At 42.1% G+C, this 22,601-nt stretch overlaps 1 protein-coding gene and 1 pseudogene across 1 annotated transcript; both read left to right on the top strand.

Annotated features, from left to right (window-relative positions):
* The first annotated feature begins 5,739 nt into the window (after window positions 1-5,739).
* Window positions 5,740-13,181, top strand: LOC111959683 (UDP-glucuronosyltransferase-like; annotated as a pseudogene).
* A 4,785-nt stretch (window positions 13,182-17,966) lies between these two features.
* On the top strand, window positions 17,967-22,229 carry prmt2 (protein arginine methyltransferase 2). The gene is given in 9 exon segments (XM_070437528.1): window positions 17,967-17,990; window positions 18,757-18,929; window positions 18,931-18,976; window positions 19,219-19,380; window positions 19,639-19,803; window positions 20,084-20,268; window positions 20,993-21,122; window positions 21,779-21,915; window positions 22,006-22,229. Coding segments are annotated over 9 exon segments (1,218 nt in total). The 3' UTR covers window positions 22,202-22,229.
* Window positions 22,230-22,601: the final 372 nt, after the last annotated feature.

The raw sequence follows: 22,601 nt of genomic DNA, 5'->3' as shown, positions 1-22,601 counted from the left end.
CCAAAACATTGACAACAAATACATATTGACAAGGTAAAATAAATAAGTGTGTAAAAAAATGTATAGGATATATTTCATGCTGAAACTCTCATAATAAACACCAATGGTATTCACTAAGTTGATGGGTTATATTTAGGATAATGTTTTGCAGTTTTGTCATTCTATTTTTTATTTAAAAATATTTTATTTATTTATTTTTTCCTATATTTTATATGTGATAAGGCCACACAGAGGGCCAGAGATAATTACAGACATCTGCGATAATCTGAAGTACACAAAAGGGCCATGTCAAGTGGTAGATTACATCAAATCCTTGTAAAATACCCAAATTCTGGTAGTTTACTGATAAACTTTGAAAGTTTCCAGTAATATACCCTCCATTTGCAACCCTAGTTATGCCTATAATAAGGCAATTCATATTCATTTTCCAAAATGAATTATTGTTAACTTACAGCAACGCATGCTAGAAGCCTTGACCTGGTGCACACATATTTCTCTGTCCTCAGTTTAATTGAAGTCCTCAATCTGTATTTTTCCCTTGTAACTGATTGCTTCTAGAAAGAAAGAGAGAAGGAACAACACATGATGAAGATGAGCTAGCTACTAGTATAAAGCAATGGAAAATCTAATAAAAAAATCTAATCTAATTGTTACAAAGAATGTTCGGAAATTATTCAGACCCCTTCCCCTTTTCCACATTTTGTTACGTTACAACCTTTTTCTAAAATTGATTAAATAATTTTTTCCCCTCATCAATCTACACACAATACCCCATAATGACCAAGCAAAAACTGTTTTTTAGACATTTTTGCAAAGGTATTGTTACTTCCGTTGTTGGAATGAGACCAAGGCGCAGCGTAGTAAGCATACATCTTTCTTTATTTGATGAACACCAAAAAAAAAAAAAAAGGATAAACAAACGTAACGTTCTGCAGGCTACACAGTAACTGTACAAAAACAAGATCCCACAACTGAAGGTGGGAAAAAGGGCTGCCTAAGTATGATCCCCAATCAGAGACAACGATAAACAGCTGCCTCTGATTGGGAACCATACTAGGCCAACAAAGAAATATAAACATAGATTTGCCCACCCAAGTCACACCCTGACCTAACCAAATAGAGAATAAAAAAGCCTCTCCAACCCCCCCCCCGAAAGGTGCGGACTCCGGCCGCCTACAGGGGAGGGTCCGGGTGGGCATCTCATCTCGGTGGAGGCTCCGGTGCGGGACGCAGACCCCGCTCCGCTTGAGGCTCCCCCCACTTCGGTGGCGCCTCTGGTGCGGGGATCGTCGCCGGGGACTCCGGACCGTAGATCGTTGTCGCGGACTCTGGACCGTAGATCACTGCAGGATCACTGGGGACCGTCGCCACAGGCTCCGGACTGGGGACCGTCGCCGCAGGCTCCGGACTGGGGACCGTCGCCGCAGGCTCCGGACTGGGGACKGTCGCCGCAGGCTCCGGACTGGGGACAGTCGCCGCAGGCTCCGGACTGGGGACAGTCGCCGCAGGCTCCGGACTGGAGACCGTCGCCGGAGGCTCCGGACTGGGGACCCTGGATATACTGGACCGTGGAGGCGCACTGGAGGTCTGGAGCGTAGAGCTGGCACAACCCATCCTGGCTGGATGCTCACTCTAGCCCGGCAAGTGTGGGGCGCTAGCACAGGACGCACTGGGCTGTGAAGGCGCACTGGAGACACAGTACAAATGGCCGGTGCAGGATATACTGGGCCGTGGAGGCGCACTGGAGGTCTGGAGTGTAGAGCTGGCACAACCCGTCCTGGCTGGATGCTCACTTTAGCCCGGCAAGTGCGGAGCGCTGGCACAGGACGCACTGGGCTGTGAAGGCGCACTGGTGACACAGTGCGTAGAGCCGGCGCAGGATATCCTGGACCGAGGAGGCGTACTGGAGACCAGGAGCCCAACCCATCCTGGCTGGATGCTCATTTTTGCACGGCAAGTGCGGGGAGCTGGCACCACAGTATTCAGACCCTTTACTCAGTACTTTGTTGGAGCAACTTTGGCACCGATTACAGCCAGCCTCGAGTCTTCTTGGGTATGACGCTACAAGCTTGGCACACCTGTATTTGGGGAGTTTCTCCCATTCTTCTCTGCAGATCCTCTCAAGCTCTGTTAGGTTGGATGGAGACACAGCTATTTTCAGGTCTCTCCAGAGATGTTCATCGGGTTCAAGGGGTCTGAATAGTTTCCGAATGCACTGTATAGGCTACATGTAGGAGAATAATACATACATTAGCTACCTTATCAAGCTTGAAAACGATACACTCATTTATCACTCAAAYAAAGTGTTATGCGTGAGTGCACCACAGACATCTTTCCAGGGTGTTGATGCATCCTCCTTCCAATGCAGCTTCTTCCAACACCATGGGTAGGCGATGGGTATCCATCTGCAAAAGTGAAGCTCAAGTTAGCTCATAATGTTGCTAACTGAGCTGTTGTGCTAGCAAACACCATTTTTAAGTTTATAAGGAAGTGTAATTAATACTGTAAGTTAGACACTCATCAGACAACTTCGGCAGGTAGCTAGATAGCTTGGTTTCCATTTTCCCCCTGACTGGTCCTCAACGTTACTGGTCTTGGAACTCATGTATTCACCAGAAACAGCTTCTGGTCAACTGTTTGCCACTAATGTCAATAAATATTGTTGCCACAGGTTTGCCACAGATTGAAATAGAATCTTGAGAGAATTGTTTGCCAGAAAGAAATCTCTGGCAAACTGTTTGCCACTAGTGGAAAAAAGTATTATTGTTGCCAAAGGTTTGCTGCAGATTCACCACTATTGGTAAACATTTGCAAACTTCTGGCAACAAGTTATGGTTATGACGCCGAACTGCAGTCAGGTCAAGACCCTGGTGAGGCCACCAAGCATGCAGATGAGCTTCCCTGAGAAGGTTTCTGACAGTTTATGGAAAAATTATTCAGTTGTGCAAACCCACAGTTTCATCAGCTGTCCAGGTGGCTCATCTCAGACGGATGTTGAGGTCCTGGGCTGGCGTGGTTACACGTGGTCTGCGGTTGTGAGGCTGGTTGAACGTACTGCCAAATTCTCTAAAATGACGTTGTAGGCGTCTTATGGTAGAGAAATTAATATTAAATTATCTGGTGGACATTCCTGCAGACAGCATGCCAATTGCACACTCCCTCAAAACTTCAGACATCTGTGACATTGCGTTGTGTGACAAAACTGCACATTTTAGAGTGGCCTTTTATTGTCCCCAGCACAAGGTGCACCTGTGTAATGAGCCTGCTGTTTAACCCAGATTATTGATATGCCACACCTGTCACGTGGATGGATTATCTTGGCAAAGGAGAAATGCTCACTAACAGGAATGTCAACAAATTTGTCCACAGAATTTGAGAGAAATAAGCTTTTTTGTATATGGAACATTTCTGGGATCTTTTATTTCAGCTCATGAAATATGGGACCAACACTTTACATGTTGCGTTCATATTTTTGTTCAGTGAAGATGGGAAAACAAACATGGTAACAACAAACAGAAAACTGTCCGATCACTGGAAGTACAGTAACTTCATATTTTATTTCTTTAATCAGAAACATTCACTGTGAGTTGATCACCTCAACAGTTTCTGTTGAGTAGAGAGTAAYTAGGAGGTGGTGTAGAAAGGCGCTCTGTGGATGAGACTGTATTCAGGATTACATTGTTGTTGTTGATCACAGTAATTTCACCTCCAGATCTTTGATTAGCACTGTTTACTGCATTGTAATGTGTGATTGAAAGTGTTGATTGCGTAAAACGTAGTGTTATTTCAATGCAGATTTATTATTTCCATAGAATGGAATGTTCAAGGATATCTAATATTATATTCTTCATTACCATAGTGTAGAACAAATGTAACGTATTTGTGTCACTCTGCTGAAGGTGTTTTATCAACCGTGGTGTCAATAACCGTAGGTTAAATTCCTTTCTATATATAATATGTTTGATGTTATCTCCCCCGGACTGGAGGTGTGGGTGTCTGTTTTCCAAGGCAGCTTGCTTCGCACGCCACTGGTATTTTTGAAGTGTGTGTGTGTATCAGCGTGTGAAAAGTGTGTGAACGTCTGTGCATGCAACAGTGCTTGCGAAAGTATGTGTGCATGCAGGTTGGCGTGCCACTGAGAGTTTAAGATTGCTTGTCAGTGTTTTGGGTTGGAGGAGAAATGGGAGGAGTTGAAGGGGTAATGGGCTGGATTCCTCACGAAACATGAGGTAATACTTTGAGATTTAGGGTATAGCTCAATGGTTAGAATACCATCATGACTCCTCCCAGAGCAGGGTTATTGGTGTAAGGGTTAACTATGACTTGCATTTTGCGTGCTCTGTAATGACCTTTCCCGTTACTTTTGTTTTTCATTAAGCAGGTTTCCATTGACCCAGGTTAATTCAACAAAATAATTGTCGCTCAAAATGTGTAATGGAAACGGCAGCTATAGGATCCATTTCCTATCCATTCGACAGGGGTGTATTTTTATTTTGTCTAGCTTCTTTATTGCGACAAATGATAATGGAAACGTTTTCTTTTAAAAATAAATTATGATTGCCTAATCATTTTGAAGGTGATGTACACGTGATGTACCAGTAACTATAACGCGTCACTCCACATTTCATTCTAAATGTCTGCTACATGCTAAATAAAAAATGTAAACTATAAAAATTATGTTTCTGTGCAGGACAAGGATTGTCCTGACTTTCCAGAATGTCTAAATTGCTTCCCCATGCTTTTCTGGTTGGCTGGCAAGTTTCAACATCCAATTATTTCAGATTTACAACAGTGCACGTTTCACCATGGCATGGACCTTGGCGATACGTTTGCACATGAGAATTGTTAAAATATGGCACATATGAGTACATTATTGCATTCTATAGCCTACATGCTGGCTTTCGCGGGTCCTACCTGAGACGAAACAGATAGGTGGGAGGGCATACAGGCTGTCGCCAATTTATTAATGCGCAATTTTCCTAAATGGGTAATGAAAACAACCATTACATTATTATTCAACACTGTAGGTTTTTGCGTGTTTTTTTTAAATTTGTAGGTGTGACGACATTATGTCCAGTTGTTTTTATCGACTAGGTAGTTAAATGGGAAAGCACCGTAGCAGGCAATTTTCGCATCTATTTTCGATGCGAACTTTTTAAATGTAGACAACAACAAAAAATCACTGGACAAGTCATTGTAAAAATAGCTAATGTCATGCTACTCAATGGGAAATTTATGAATAACAGACAACAGTTTATTTTGTAGAACTAAGAAAACCATCAATTAAACTATAGCAATATGAGGACTATTGGAAAAAAGTATAATTCTGTATTATTAATGAGTGTTGTTAAAAATAGTTTTTTTTTTTTTACAGAGCCCTTTTAAATGAGTGATGCTTACTTTTCTGGTTTCAGTACTTGTTAATACAATGTTTTACTGATCATAAGTATAACTGTTATACTTTCTCCCTCAAAAAACGAGTACATTATAAGTCACTAGTCAATAGGCAGCTAATATCGGCACCCAGAACCAACTTGGCTACGCTATATGTTAAGTCACATTGAAATTACTAGCGAGCTAATCCTCTCCATGTCATCAATAACCTGAACCATTCAGCCTGCTGATAGACTTTAGTCAACAGGAAGGATTGACTGGGGTTATATAACAGCCTGCCTGCAAAGGCAGACCCAGACATAGCAGGGAGACACACTCCCACTCACAGTTTAGTCTGAGGTCCAGCCCCCTCTCAGTAGCATTCAGTGCCAGACTTCAGGGAGGTAGTTTCCTTCTCACAAAACAGCTTGTGTAACTGAGCAGAGAGGCAGAGAGGCATGGGGTGGCGGAAGGGTGTTCTTGTGCTGAAGCTGGGGCAGGGTCTGAGGCCGGGGCTGAGGCTAGGGCCAGGGTTGGGACTGAGGCAGGGGCTTAGGCTGGGACTGCTGGTTCTGCCTTGCCCTGTGTCCTACACCTGTCCAGGGGGACAAGGTCCTGGTGATGCCTGTAGACGGGAGCCACTGGCTGAGCATGAAGRTGCTGGTGAAGGAGCTGGCGGCCAGAGGCCATGAGATGGTTGTGCTGGTCCCTGACACATCCATCCTCATCCAGGGCTCTGACTACTACAGGACTGAGACCTTCAGGGTCCCCTACAGCAAGGCACAACTGGACGAGAACGTCAACAAACTGAAGGACGCTGCGTTCCTCAAGGCCCCGGATGTAATGGACATATTCGTGAACGTGCAGCATCTGATTCAATTCACCACCATGCAGGTGAAAAGCTGTGAGGCTGTATGACAAGCCCCTGATGCAGCGACTGAGAGGAGAAATATTTCAGATGATGCTGACCGACCCCTTCCTACCCTGTGGATCCGTCATCGCTGACTCCTTCAACATCCCAGCGGTTTACTTCTCGAGGGGGATCCCCTGTGGGCTGGATGAGAAGGCTGCCCAGTGCCCCACTCCCCCATCTTACGTACCACGCTTATTCTCCGGCAACACTGACAACATGGACTTCCTAGGGAGGGTTAAGAACATGCTCATGTACAGTCTGGAGAGCTACCTGTGTACGGTAATGTTTGCCAGCTTTGACGAGCTGACCAGTAGGTACCTGGAGAAYGACATGACYTACAGGGAACTGCTGGGTCACGGGGCCATCTGGCTGCTGAGGTATGACTACTCCTTTGAGTATCCCAAACCCAGGATGCCCAACATGGTCAACATTGGAGGCATCAACTGTGGTAAAAGAGCTCCACTTCCAGCGGTGAGTCTCATAAGAATATGTTTTAGAATAAACAACTTCGACTGTGCGTAGCTGTGCAACCTATATGGATCCAGGTCCAGAAACCTCAAGGAATAGATTCACTACTGTGGCAATTATACCCCCCACTATAATCTAACAGAGGAACTGAGGGGCCCTTCTAGTTCCAACACTACAAACCACAGGAAGATAAACTACTCTGCAGGGATTGTTCTGTGGGGTAAAGGTTGGGGTTAGCTGTGATTGTTATAGGGTTTATTATGCCTTTATCTTCTATGAATACAGGGTGTGTTATCAAAGCATGGTATCCTTTCACAACTTCACCCTCCCTCCTTCAGTTAATGTTCTGTTAATACTGTTCTAATACTGATGTGTGGAATTTAAACATACATTTTTTTTAATGTGAATTAAATCATTTGATGCCTTCTCTGTTTATATTGTTCAATGTGAAATATTGATGACCACCATGAGGTAAGGTTTCACACAGCAGTTGCTGTTTGTTTTCTGCCTGTATGTACATACAATTCCATTGCATAATGAAGGACCACAATTCATTGTGTGTTTGGTTCATCGTCTGTGTGGTTCTGCTGATATTTCCGAGAGGGGTCTACTTCCAATAAATGTGATATGTGATTGTTTTTTCTTACCTCTTAGAAGTTGATTAAACAGCATGATCATTCCACTGGTGCACCTTCAAATAAAATTGTATTAATCACATGCACCGAATAGAATAGGTGTAGACCTTACAGTGAAGTGCTTACCTACAAGCCCTTAATCAAGAATAAGAATAAGAAAGAAAAGAAAAGGAACAAGTAATTGTGCTGGGGACAATAAAAGGCCACTCCAAAGTGTAAAGTTTTGTCATACAGTACAATGCCACAGATGTCTCAAGTTTTGAGAGAGCGTGCAATTGGCTTGCTGCCTGCAGAAATGCCCACCAGAGCTGTTGCCAGAGAAATGAACATATATTTATCTCCCATAAGCCGCCTCCAACATCGTTTTAGAGAATTTGGCAGTACATCCAACCGGTATCACAACCACAGACCACGTGTAACCATGTCAGCCCAGGACCTCCACATCCGGCTTCTTCACCTGCAGGATCGTCTGAGACCAGCCACCCGGACAGTTGATGAAACTTAGGCGTATCTATGTCTGTAATAAAGTCCTTATGTGGGGAAAAACTCATTCCATTGGGTGGGCCTATGCTCTCCCAGGCCCACCCATGTTCCCAGGCCCACCCATGGCTGCGCCCCCGCCCAGTAACATGAAATCCATAGATTAGGGCTCAATGAATTTTTTCAGTTGACTGATTTCCTCATAAAATCATTTAAATTGTTGCATGTTGCGTTTATATTTTTGTTCAGTGTAAATGTAAAATGTTTTTGTTAACTAACTCTTCCCCGTGCCTCAACAGGACCTGCAGGAGTTTGTGGATGAGTCAGGAGAGGATGGCTTCGTGGTCTTCACCCTGGGCTCTATGATCTCTCAGATGCCTGAGGAGAAAGCCAAGCAGTTCTTTGATGCCTTCAGCAGGATCCCTCAGAGGGTAAGGACTCCTCGATGCTGTCCCAAATGGCACCCTATTCCATATATTGCACTACTTTTGACCACAGCTGGTCAAAAGTAGTGCACTATATAGGGAATATGGTGTTTGGAACGCATCCATCATCTGTCTATTACATAATGTTTCCCACAGTTAACCCTTTCTGACTAACACAATCTTTAAGTATACAGTCTCTACGTCTTCTGTAGACATCAACAACTGACAACATATTTCCTGAGCTTTCTTGCATCTCCTAGATATAGGACAGACACTTTAAAACCTTATTCCTTACTGTCTTTTTTGCTATTTATGAATGAATGTGTTTCTATGGGCTGTAGTAGTAAAGGCCAAATTCAATATTTTATCAAATACAATTTTTTATATATATTTTTAATACTAAATGGGGTCCTAAAATTCTAAATCAAATAGCTAAATGATCAATAGTATGACCATCTTTAAACAATTCCATATGTTAGCTGTCATGCACTGCAATGACACGATTGACTGATGATTGGTTGAAATAAATTCATAAGAAGAAGATTGTGGGAGCTATACTGTTAGATTTCAGCCTGTGTGTCCATGTATACTGATGATTCAACCCTATATGTGTCAGCAACCACAGCTAGTGATATCAATGCAYCCCTGAACAAAGAGWTGCAGTRAGTTTTAGAATGGGTGGCCAGTACTAAACTGGTCCTTAACATCTCTAAAACTAAGACCATTGTATTTGGTACAAATCATTCTTTAAGATCTAGACCTRAGCTGAATCTGGTAATGAATGGTGTGGCTGTTGAACAAGTTGAGGAGACTAAATTACTTGGTGTTACCTTAGATTCTAAACTGTCATGGTCAAAAATGATTGAATGGTTGTAAGTCTGTKTGTGGTAAAGAMATGCTAAAGAGACACCACACTACACAAAGCAAGTCCTGCAGGCTCTAGTTTTATCTTATCTTGATTAATGTCCAGTCGTATGGTTAAGTGCCGCAAAGGACCTAGTTAAGCTGCAGCTGGCCCAGAACAGAGTGGCACATTTTGCTCTTCATTGTAGTCAGAGGGCTAATATCAATACTATGCATGCCAGTCTCTCTTGGCTAAGAGTTGAGACTGACTGCATCGCTTCTTATTTTTATAATAAACAAATTGTTTGCATAGTCAACTTACATACAACACTGACAAACACACTTACCCCACCAGACATGCCACCAGGGGTCTTTCCCAGTCCCCAGGTCGGGAACAAGTWKCAAAAAACATACAGTATTATACAGAGCCATGATTGCAGGGAACTCCCTTCCATATCAAAAACAAATAAAGCAACACCTCCAGTCACAAGGCCTCTCCCCCATATAACCTACTTGTTGTATGTACTGACATGTATGTGTAACTGATAGATGCACACACACGCAAACTACATGTTAATGTACAGTATGTCAGTTGTAAAATCTTGTCTGTAATGTATTTTTCGTTATGTGTGTCAGACCCCAGTAAGACTAGCTGTCGCCATTGGCGTCAGTTAATGGGGATCCTAATAAAACAAAYTCAATACAGCCTTATTGTATAATTATCTATAGTAGAAAGCAATGGGTTAGAAGAAGCCTACATAACCAACCCGTAATGTAAAATGCAACATCCATTTATGGCCAGCTATGTAAACTCTAACACTGATTTATCCTGCAATAGATGTCATTAAATTGGTAATATTCATTTTTGTCTTCTTCTAATGCCTTAAGGGGAAAGTAATCTGAAAGTAATTAGATTACGTTACTGAGTTTGGGTAATCTAAAAGTTACGTTACTGATTACTATTTTGGACAGGTAACTAGTAACTAACGGATTACATTTAGAAAATGACCTACCCAACGCTGCATATAGGCCTAATCTCCAATCCACCATTAATCTAATCTAGACTAAGAACAAGTCCTTTGTCCCCCGTTGTACTTAACTCTGAGGAATGCTGTAATTACATGGAGTTTCAATGACATTTGCATATTCTCCATTCTTCATATACAACGTCAAGTGTCATGGCAAGCTGCTGTTCTATGTTGTTCAGTTTGTGTGGAGGACACTGGAGCTATGCCTTAACGCTCCAGACACACATTTATATTCCACTACAAAGTGGTGTACCTTCACCACTATATCCAGAATTGGCAGATGATTCTATATGACTTGATTAGCTAAGTAAACTGTTGTTCTCTGTTTTAAGGTGGTGTGGAGGTACACAGGAGTGGTGCCTGAGAACGCTCCAGACAACGTCAGATTGATGAAGTGGCTTCCTCAGAATGATCTGCTGGGTTGGTTTAGTCTCTCATCATCAGAGATAATGTTACAATGATATAGTTATGATGAAAACCACCTGGGTTACAGAAGTTAGAGGGGTACTCTTCTCAGTAAACACATGCTACTGTTGTTGCCATTTTGCAAGAGAAACAATACATCTTCTTCTTCGTGGTGAATGTTCTATGTTCCATGTTCTAGGCCACCCCAAGGTCAAGGCCTTCATCACCCACGGAGGAACCCACGGTATCTACGAGGGGATCTGTAACAGTGTTCCCATGGTGATGCTTCCGTTGTTCGGTGACCAGAGTGACAATGTACACCGCATGGCGGTGAGGGGTGTCGGGGAGGTGCTCAATTTGTTCGATATCACCTCAGACAAACTGGTGGAGGCCCTCAACAAGGTCATCAACGACAAGAGGTCAGACATCATGTTAACGTAATACAAGGAAGTATACTGAACAAAAATATAAACGCAACATGCAACAATTTCTACGATTTTACTGAGTTACAGTTCATATCAGTCAATTGAAATGAATTAATTAGGCCCTAATCTATGGATTTCACATGACTGGGAATACAGATATGCATCTGTTGGTCACATACAGTATACCGTTAATAAAAAATGGGCCTCAGGATCACGTCATCGTATTTTTGTACATTCAAATTGCCAATCGATAAAATGCAATTGTGTTTGTTGTCTATAGCTTATGCCTGCCCATAGCATAACCCCCCCACCACCATGGGGCACTCCGTTCACAACGTTGACATCAGCAAACCGCTCACCCACACAATACCATAGACATGGTCTGCTGTTGTGAGGCCAGTTGGACGTACTGCCAAATTTGATTAAAACAACGTTGGAGGCGGCTTATGGTAGAGAAATTATCATTAAATTAGCTTGCAACAGCTCTGGTGGACATTCCTACAGTCAGCATGCCAATTGCACGCTCTTCAGACATCTGATTGCACGCTCTTCAGACATCTGAGGCATTGTGTTGTGTGACAAAACTGCACATTTTAGAGTGTCCCTAGCTCAAGGTGCACCTGTATAATGATCATGCTGTTTAATCAGCTTCTTGATATGCCACACCTGTCAAGTGGATGGATTATCTGGCAAAGACAAAATGTCACTAACAGGGATGTAAACAAATTTGTGCACAAAATTTGAGAGAAAAAAGCTTTTTGTGCATATGGAACATTTCTGGGACCAACATTTTACACTATTTTTGTTCAGAATAATAATGTTACAAGGACATGTTATACACTGAAAATACAAACTATGAACCTCTTAAATGAAACCACATGTAATCTAAAATTGAATCTTTGTAATCCCTGAAAGTCATTTTCATCATGAGGACCATCAACAATAACTAGTAATGCTGCATACTCCAAGATAGGTTAAAATCTTGCCTTTTTGGTAATTTTTTTAATAATTTGCTAAGGTGTAGACACGTTGTAGGACACAAGCTCAAATAAACAGGACAAGCAGGATAAAAATATAGCAGTGCAAACAGTACAGGGACCAAATCCTAACTCGAGATCTACATATTGAGTTTCAGTGCAAATATAATATTGTCAACAATGCATGATTTACATGAACGTCTGAGTTCCTCATTAGAATTCAGCCCCAGTCTATGAGGAGATTGTAAACCCTGTTGCATCTGTCCTTCRGCCCCAGTTACAAGGAGAAGATGCTGAAGCTGTCAGCGGTACATAAGGACCGTCCCATCGAGCCCCTGGACCTGGCTGTGTTCTGGGCGGAATTTGTGATGCGCCACGGAGGAGCAGAACACCTAAGACCTGCCGCTCACGACCTCAACTGGATCCAGTACCACAGTCTGGACGTGTTCACTCTGCTACTCACTATAGTTCTCATTGTTGTCATGGTCACCGTTAAATGCTGCAAAGTCTGCTTCCGCAAGTGTTGTGGAACGAAGAAGACTATGAAGAAGAAGAAGAGTGAGTGAATGTCCTTCCTGTGGCCTAGGCCGGGACTCAATCCAAGGCTCGTTGTAGAGCGCTGTCGACAATAACGTGCCTTTAAAAGGCAATGTTCCTGTGTTTGCTGAGATCACATTCACAGTAAACGCTGCAGATGTTGGCTCAATCATAAAGTACCGTAAAATGTCAAGCGCGCTACAATGCGCTACAGATTGAATCCCAGCCCAAGCAATCAGGCCCTAGAGTTCAAAGTAACTATACTTAACTATACTGCCCACTCTAGGTCCTGTGTATAACAGGGAGTGAATAGGCTACTGTAGGTTGAAGGAAAGAAACGCCTGACAGAGATTTGCCATATTGGCCCATTTTTATGTTTGTTTGATATCTCAGGATAATGTCAGAGTACTTCATGTATCTGTTGTCAATAAGCCTGATGCCTGCTCACAGCAAGACAGTCTCATTCCAACACAGGAGGTTGGTGGCACCTTAATGCTGGTAATTGTGAGCGGAATGAGTGGAATGGTATAATACATCAAACACGTGGTTTCCATGTGTTTGATGCCATTTCATTTTGTCCATTACAGCCATTATTATGAGCCCTCCTCCCCTCAGCAGCCTCCTATGTATTCCACAGTCAGCCCATCTGCCTTGTAAAAAGCATGAGCTGTGCACACCCACATTGTTGTAGAGGTGCTAACCAACGAAGATTAAACTGTATAAAAATCAATTGCACAGTCAGAGTTGCCGAAACGTTGGTTATTAGGTTTACTTAATCAATTGTTTGGAGTATATATATTGAGTGTACAACTTTCTTTCTTTTCATACAATTTAGGATCCTGGTAACACAACCAATATATGTCATGCTGGTATAAAGGATTTTGGAGACAGGCACAGTAATACACAATAGGGTTTTTTAATACACCCAAAACAAACACGTACGTATACAAAAACACTGGGCTGTACCCAAACAAAAGAACGAGGGTAAACCTTGTTGAACGCCACAGGACGATACCCGTAATACACAATATATAAAGCACACAGTATAGCAGCTGCACCAACGTACTCACACCCCCAATGGACATGGGAACAATAACCGACAGCCCAMTGGAAACCAAAGGGCACACTTATACAAGTACTAATCAGTGGGAATAGGGGACAGGTGTGYGTAATGAATGTTCCGGAGGGATCCGTGACAATATAGTGGCAAGAGAGAATTTCTCTTTGTCTTTGAAAGGCATTTTGACAGTAAAAAGCTATGGCAGGTGTGTCATTTTGCTTGCGCCTCATTCGGTCTTCATCAAGGTCCAGAGAGCACCACTGACATTTTTAAAATATTTCCTCACCGTCAAAATTTGCTAAATGTAGTCCTTTATCCATCGTTTTTGGAATTTCCAATGCTCCCTGACTGTCTAGCGTTCATTTCAGTAATTGTTTTTTGTTGTATAGTACTTTTTCACTGTTTGTAATGTTTCAAGTGAAAAAACCATTGTGAAAATCTACAAATAAATTGTAATACAAAGTTGCATCTTTGTCCCTTTTCATTGCAGTTAGAGAGAAAGGAAATGGGCTGGGGCTGTGTTAGTTAGGTTATTTAGATTTAAGTTTTTAAAAAAACAGAATTTTTCTTATCTGAATTTGAAAGTTGCCTTTATTGTATCAAAATTGGACATGGAATAACGGGAAACAAATAACCACTTTTATTCAATTTTTGTTTTTTGTTTATACCCGGAAGTACACACCTCCTCATAGAAAATTGACAGGACTTAGTGGCGGTGTTAACACCCTAGGTTGGCAGTCCAAAGAAAGGATTAGACTGAGTATGACTGGAAGATAAAAAATAATAATGTTAGCTAAGATGCAGAACTTTTTAGGAAGTTTGCATGCCAATAGAACAAACTGAACAAAGTTGGCTTGCACTAGCTGGCTACTGACTATACTCATGTTAGATAGTAGTAGCTAGTGGAAGTAAGTTAGTCCCTCAACCTGCTATAAGATGAAGCTGCCTGACCAGAGCTACCTGCTGCGGAAAGGTCAAATTTCTCCATTACTTTCTGTAGCTACTTAGCTAGATCTTCAGTCGGCTGATGGTGTTTATTTACTGAGTAATAATGAACAGTAGTTACTGTAAATGGTCTATCTGGTACTTTTCTGGTAAGTTATAGCTAACTTAGGTATTGCTTACACATACAACAATATCCAGTTAAGCTATAGYGAAATGCAGACATAGGCTATACTCTTCAGTTGTGAACACGACTACTGCTACGACAATTGGCCTAGGATCTTAATTCGATTAGCCTGTTGTTGCAGGAAATGCAGAATTGTAGTGTATTCAAGGTTTTAAAAGGCATCTAAAGTTTGTAGTTTACACTTTAAAATGTCAGACTTGATTTTCCCTAAAATGTATCAACCTCTACAAAAATATCCATTAATTATAATCCATACAATAATTATAATTTCCTGTTGCTGCAGTATTATTTTCCTGCTGTGAAAAAAAGTCAAATTAAGATCCTACATCTGTACAGTGCCTTTGGAAAGTATTCAGACCCATTGACTTTTTCCACATTTCGTTACGTTACAGCCTTATTCTAAAATGGATGTAAAAATCTTCAGCAATCTACACACAATACCCCATAATGACAAATTGAAATCAGGTTTGTAGAAATGCTTGCAAATAAAACAGAAAATACCTTATTTACATAAGTATTCAGACCTTTTGCTATGAGACTCAAAATTGAGCTCAGGTGCCGTCCTGTTTCCATTGATCATCCTTGAGATGATTCTACAACTTGATTAGAGTCCACCTGTGGTAAATTCAATTGAGTGGACATGATTTGGAAAGGCACACACCTGTTTATATAAGGTACCACAGTTGATAGTACATGTCAGAGCAAAAACCAAGCCATGAGGTCGAAGGAATGGTCTGTAGAGCTCCGAGACAGGATTGTGTCGAGGCATAGATCTGGGGAAKGGTACCAAAAACATTTCTGCAGCATTGAAGGTCCCCAAGAACACAGTGGCCTCCATCATTCTTAAATGGAAGAAGTTTGGAACCACCAAGACCCTTCCTAGAGCTGGCCGCCCGGCCAAACTGAGCAATCGAGGGAGAAGTGCCTTGGTCAGGGAGGTGACCAAGAATCCGATGGTCCCTCAGACAGAGCTCTAGAGTTCCTCGGTTGAGATGGGAGAACCTTCCAGAAGGACAACCACCTCTGCAGCACTCCACCAATCAGGCCTTTATGGTAGAGTGGCCAGACGGAAGCCACTCCTCAGTAAAAGGCACACTATAGCCGCTTGGAGTTTGCCAAAAGGCACTGTTACGTTCCCAGTTTCTGTTGTGGTTTGTGTATTTGTATGTGTGTTTCAGGATGGCTTCCTGGATTCCTTTAAGCAGCTGATTGGTCGGCCCCATTGATGATTGGAGCTGACCCCGCCCTCTCGTCAGAAACAGCTGAGCATTCTTGCAGTCATCTTTTCAGGACGGCCACTCCTAGGGAGAGTAGCAACAGTGCTGAACTTTCTCCATTTATAGACAATTTGTCTTACCGTGGACTGATGAACATCAAGGCTTTTAGAGATACTTTTGTAACTCTTTCCAGCTTTATGCAAGTCAACAATTCTTAATGTTAGGTCTTCTGGGATTTATTTTATTTGAGGCATGGTTCACATCAGGAAATGCTTCTTGTGAATAACAAACTCAAATTTTATGTGTTTTTAATAGGGCAGGGCAGCTCTAATCAACATCTCCAATCTCGTCTCATTGACTGGAGACGAGATTGACTCATTGATCCAGGTTAGCTGACTCCTGACTCCAATTAGCTTTTGGAGAAGTTATTAGCCTAGGGGTTCACATACCTTTTCCAGCCTACACTGTGAATGTTTAAATTATGTATTCAATATAGACAAGAAAAATACAATCATTTGTGTGATATAAGTTTAAGCACACCGTTTGTCTGTTGTTGTGACTTAGATGAAAATCATATCAAATTTTATGACCAATTTATGCAGAAATCCAGGTAATTCCAAAGGGTTCACATACTTTTTCTTACAACTGTATGGTCACTTTGAAATTTCCTTGTTTTTGAAGAAATGCACATTTTTTGTCCATCAAAATAACATCTAATTGATCAGAAATACAGTGTAGACATTGTTAATGTTGTAAATTACTATTGTAGCTTGAAACGGCAGATTTTTTTAATGGAATATCTACATAGGTGTACAGAGGCCCATTATCAGCAACCATCACTCCTGTGTTCCAATGGCAGATTGTGTTAGCTAATCCAAGTTTATCATTTTTAAAGGCTAATTGATCATTAGAAAATCCTTTTGCAATTATGTTAGCACAGCTGAAAACTGTTGTTCTCATTAAAGAAGCAATACAATTGGCCTTCTTTAGACTAGTTGAGTATCTGGAGCATCAGAATTTGTGTGTTCAATTACAGCCTCAAAATTGCCAGAAACAAAGACTTCCTTCTGTAACTCTTCAGTCTATTCTTGTTCTGAGAAATGAAGGCTATTCCATGTGAGAAATTGCCAAGAAACTGAAGATCTCGTGCAATGCTGTGTACTACTCCCTTCACAGAACAGCACAAACTGGCCCTAACCAGAATAGAAAGAGGAGTGGGAGGCCCAGATTGCTGATTGTTGCTGATAATGGACTTCTGTATGCCTATGTAGATATTCMATTTTTTTTWAAATCAGCCGTTTCCAGCTACAATTGTCATTTACAACATTAACAATGTCTACACTGTATTTCTGATCAATTTTATGTTATTTTAATGGACAAAAAAAKGTGCTTTTTTTTTTCAAAAACAAGGACATTTCTAAGTGACCCCAAACTTTTGAATGGTAGTGTATGTCTATACTGTTTGTCTATGTCTGTCCCTGACACCTATTGAAAGATTAGTGGAATCTGTGTGGGTAGCTGGACATGTAGGATGACTGACAGTGAAGGTGAACAGGTGGTCACGTGTCAGGTGACAGAGGAATGGATGAGACTGAGGCAGGAATTCCTTTAACCATAAAGTGGTATATTTACTGAGTAGTCTGTGCTGCATAACAAAGGAAACAAAATAACATGTATCCAATCAAATTCATAATCACAAAGATCAAATCATAACAAGYATTCATGATAAACATAATTAGGGAATTCAACAATCCAGTTCATTAAGTCAATAGTAATCATCCGTGAATCATTTAGGCTCGTAACTATTTTTCATAAATCATGAAAGAATACAAACAGTGAATGGTTATTCAACCTATAATCCCCATTAGTTTGATATCAAAGTCGATCAGTTAGCAAACAATGACCTTTCTCATTTCACCCTTTCAATTGTCTTCATGTGTACATGTAATTAATTTAAATTACATATTAACCATATCGATTGCATAATTGGCCTATGAGGAGCCGTAGGGCCGTGATCATTGACAATTCACATTACACAATATGTTTGAAGCATGCGCTCCAAGCCGCGCTCCGCGGTAATAACTATAAATGAGATCTGTCCGTCATTGCCACCTGACCTAATTAAAGCGCCCCTGGCCCAGCTGAGTAAGTGGCCATGAATTAAAGGATTATTCCACCAACTCCATGTGCCTTTTCTACACCTATACTTTATGTCTGTCTCTGACCCCAGCTGTATGTCTACAGTATGTGTATGTCTGTCTCTGACCCCAGCTGTATGTCTACAGTATGTGTAATGTCTGTCTCTGACCCCGCTGTATGTCTACAGTATGTGTATGTCTGTCTCCGACCCCAGCTGTATGTCTACAGTATTTGTATTGTCTGTCTCTGACCCAGCTGTATGTCTACAGTATGGTGTATGTCTGTCTCTGACCCCAGCTGTATGTCTACAGTATGTGTATGTCTGTCTCTGACCCCAGCTGTATGTCTACAGTATGTGTATGTCTGTCTCCGACCCCGATGTATGTCTACAGTATGTGTATGTCTGTCTCCGACCCCAGCTGTATGTCTACAGTATGTGTATGTCTGTCTCCGACCCAGCTGTATGTCTACAGTATGTGTATGTCTGTCTCCGACCCCAGCTGTATGTCTACAGTATGTGTATGTCTGTCTCCGACCCCAGCTGTATGTCTACAGTATGTGTATGTCTGTCACTGACCCCAGCTGTATGTCTACAGTATGTGTATGTCTGTCTCCGACCCCAGCTGTATGTCTACAGTATGTGTATGTCTGTCTCTGACCCCAGCTGTTTGTCTATGTGTGTATGTTTATCTCTGACCACAGCTGAGTTTCAGAGCTGGAGACAGGTTACTGGTTCACACCAAGACGTCAGCTGACTGGTGGTGGGCGGAGTTAGGAGGCCTCTGTGGCAACGTTCCATCTAGTTACCTGAAACAAGATGTGGAGGACAGTTACCTAAAACAAGGTGTGGAGGAGGACACCTCAGAGGACACCTCAGGACCCCTGGCAGGATGAAGAGTACTTTGGCAGCTATGGAACACTGGTTTGGCTTCTTGTCTCTCTCTCTTCCTAATTAACAATACATTAATTTCTACACAGTGATATTATTTGCATCCCAAATGGCATCCTTTTAAATATATATTTTACTACTTTTGACCAGGGCCCAGATTTATCCCAAATGGCACCCTATTCCCTAATGTACACTATATAGGGAAACGGGTGCCATTTGGGAGGTAGCCTATGCAACATGTGTTAATATTGTTGTCTGTGTTTCTGCTGACCCAGAGGCTTCAACTGGAGATGCTGAGTGACCGAGCGAGGACGGAGGCGTACCGCCAGGTGATTCTGACCAACAGCGCCCCCCTCACGGGGAAGGTGGTTATGGACCTGGGCTGTGGCACCGGAGTCATCAGCCTCTTCTGTGCCCGCCTGGCCCAGCCCAAAGCTGTAAGGATACCAAGATAATATATATATATATTATTATAATCAGTAACTATTCATATCGCAGATAAAAGTCTAAGATATTTTATTAAATTCATGTTTAGTGCCAGATAGCAGTCAACTTTTATTTTGAGCCTTCATATTACAATGCATATATCTCCATCTAGGGAACAATGTACATTCAAACACCATGCGTTTGTGCTGTAGGTGTATGAAACKTCTGTTCTGTAAGTGTATTAAGTCCTGTGTTGTGTTGTTCTGTAGGTGTATGCATTGGAGGCCAGCTCCATAGCAGAACACACCGAGACCCTGGTGAGGCAGAACGGCTGTGAGGAGGTTGTGACAGTCTTCCAGGGTCGGGCTGAGGAGCTGGAGCTACCAGGCACAGTAGACATCCTGATCTCAGAGTGGATGGGCAACTGTCTGCTGGTAGGGAACTGTATGCTGCTAGGACTAGGAGTTATTGTTTTAACCTCTGAATCCACTAACACCATTGTTTCATAAAGACTTCTGTGATTGAGAACCTACTTGATTCTCATCTCCTGATCTCCACCRTAGCAAAGCATTTTGCAATGGAAAATGAAAACAAGCATTTATTTTGGGATAAATTCAGGTAGTCCCTCCCTGTTCTGGCCCATTTGCTTCCTAGTGAATACGACCCTGTTCTGCCTCAGGTGTTTAAATAACAACTGTCTCTCCTCTCCTCTAGTTTGAGTTCATGGTGGAGTCAGTGTTGCAGGCGCAGGACCGCTGGCTGAGAGGGGGGGGGGGGTGATGTGGGCCTCTCTCTGCCTGGTCCCGTCAGGCCCTGGACTACTACACAGAGAGGATGGGCTTCTGGGAGCAGTCCTACGGACTGGACTTCACTGCCCTCCAGAAAGATCCAAAGCTGGGGTTCAGCCCCAGTGGTCACACCATAGAAATAGAATCACTAGAACAGACCTGGAGCCTCTGACCATGGTGATTCTATTTCATTATTATTGTATTATGATGATTCTATTTCTATGGGTCTCACTGACCATGTCCATTTGCGTTCTCTAAATGTAATCCCTGATGTGATCAGTTAATGGAGCTGTAGTTGTTATATAAGTATTCTTAGTTTGTTTTTCATGACGCTTTTGCCTGTTTTGTCATTTATTTTAAATGACATGAGTTGTCCTGAGGTGTTTGTCAAGTGTAAACCAGGAGTGTATGAAACCCAATGTGGAGGGTTTCAGTAGTGAGACTGTCTGTCAGGTGTGATGTCACAGTGATGCAACTACAGTAGGGACAACACTATGGACAGTAAGTTTTAACTACAATACTTTTGGGGTCAGTTTCCCAGATATAGATGAAGCCTGTACAAATCCTGAACTAAGAAGCACTTGCTTTTTAGTCCAGGACTAGGCTTAATCTGTTTCTGGCAAGCTGTCTCTCGGTGGTGAGGGTGTAGTTTGGTGTGAAGTGGTAAGCGTAACATCTATGGTAAAGTGGAACAACAAACTTAAAATTGCTGTGTCAGCTATGCTCCAGTCTTTACAGTGCAAATTAAACAACCAAACCAATCGGGTAAGTCTGTCATTGAACAATATTGAGTGGCTTTGAGTGGCTAGTTAATGTGACTGCCCCCACCCTCCAGATCCCTGGCCCAGTCAGAGTTCTTCTCCAGGCCCAGGTTCAGCCACCTCCTACAGCCTGAAGACTGCCCGGCCACCCCCTGTGATGTCATCACTCTGGACATGCTCACGCTGCATGTTACAGATCTAGAGGTACAGTACGTCTGGTTCTCACAGATCTGGTACTGGATTATATACAGTGTAAATGTAAGGCATAATCAACAAGGGGTTAAGCGTTCTCTGGAAAATAATGAACGAAGTGGAAGGTATGTTCCACGACGCACTAGCAGAGTGGAACTGAACTTCCACTGAGTTGCATTATTTTCCAGAGAACGTATGGAGCCCCGAGTTGATTATCCTTTTTATACCATGGCTATAATTTAATACATTTGCCACTAGAAATGTGTTAATTTGACAGGATAATGTGTTCAACACTCACTGAAGTAGCTAGCAAGTTTACTAGATGGCTACAGTAGTTGCTGTTGTAACCAAACAAACAGACTTGCTAGTTTAGCTAACCAAACCATCAGACCTAGCTTGCTATTATGAAAATAGAATTCAACAATACCAATACTGTTTTCAATTCGACTTTTGCTGTCAAAAGCAGCTCAAACAAAACGTGTAAAAATGAACTATAGGCATTGAATTCTACCGTGCAAATATACTGTGCGCTATAGGAAAATAACGCACACTCTAGAATGCCTTCAAGCCAATCAGAAAGGAGTATTCAACAATGCCATGGTGTAAAACAATATAATAACATGTAATTCACACACACATACATGTAAGTCAACGTGTTTCCTGTCTAGAAGCTGAGGGGCCAGTTTACCTTCATCGTGGAAAAGGCCGGGACATTCCACGGGTTCACTTCCTGGTTCAGAGTTCAGTTCCAGAGCCTGGAGAGAGACAAAACCACATTGGAGTTAGACACTGGGCCCTACTCTGAGTAAGTAGTGGAGGTAGACACTGGGCCCTAGCAGCTTTCACAATCAGTACAGCCAATGCGATATCAGCCTCTCCCTCTTCCCTCCATCAGGCCAACCCACTAGAAGCAGACTCTGTTCATGCTGGACGGGCCGATCTCGCTGCTCAGTGGAGAGACGGTGTCTGGAATCATCCTTCTACACCGGAACCCCGTCTGGAGACGTCACATGACTGTGGAGCATCAGCAGCACAGAGGAAACAGGAAACTGCATGGCAAGTATCCTCTATCTTTTAGGGGTGAATCGTAATTCCCACTTACCTCAAATGTTCACTTATACCCATTTCAGACAGAAGATGTGGTATGTTACCTGTAAAGAATGACCCCCTTTCAAACAGCCCCTTATATACATATTAGTGTGTAACTGGAAAATTGGGTAGAGTGGGGGGTGTTGTTAAACCATGGGGGCTGTTTGTTTACCTCAACGTTTCACTTAGTTTCCCATTGACAGTAATGCATGACTAAGTGAAAATTCAACTTACAGTACCAGTCAAAAGTTTGGACACATCTACTCATTCCAGTTTTTTTTTCTTTATTTTTACTATTTTCTACATTTCATAATAATAGTGAGACATCAAAACTATGAAATAACATATATGGAATCATGTAGTAACCAAAAAAGTGTTAAACAAATCAAAATACATTTGAGA

Source organism: Salvelinus sp. IW2-2015, linkage group LG36 (genome assembly GCF_002910315.2).
Source record: "Salvelinus sp. IW2-2015 linkage group LG36, ASM291031v2, whole genome shotgun sequence".
Lineage (NCBI taxonomy): Eukaryota > Metazoa > Chordata > Actinopteri > Salmoniformes > Salmonidae > Salvelinus > Salvelinus sp. IW2-2015.
The sequence above is the reverse complement of the archived record's forward strand: the minus strand, read 5'-3'. Positions and strand labels throughout refer to the sequence as shown.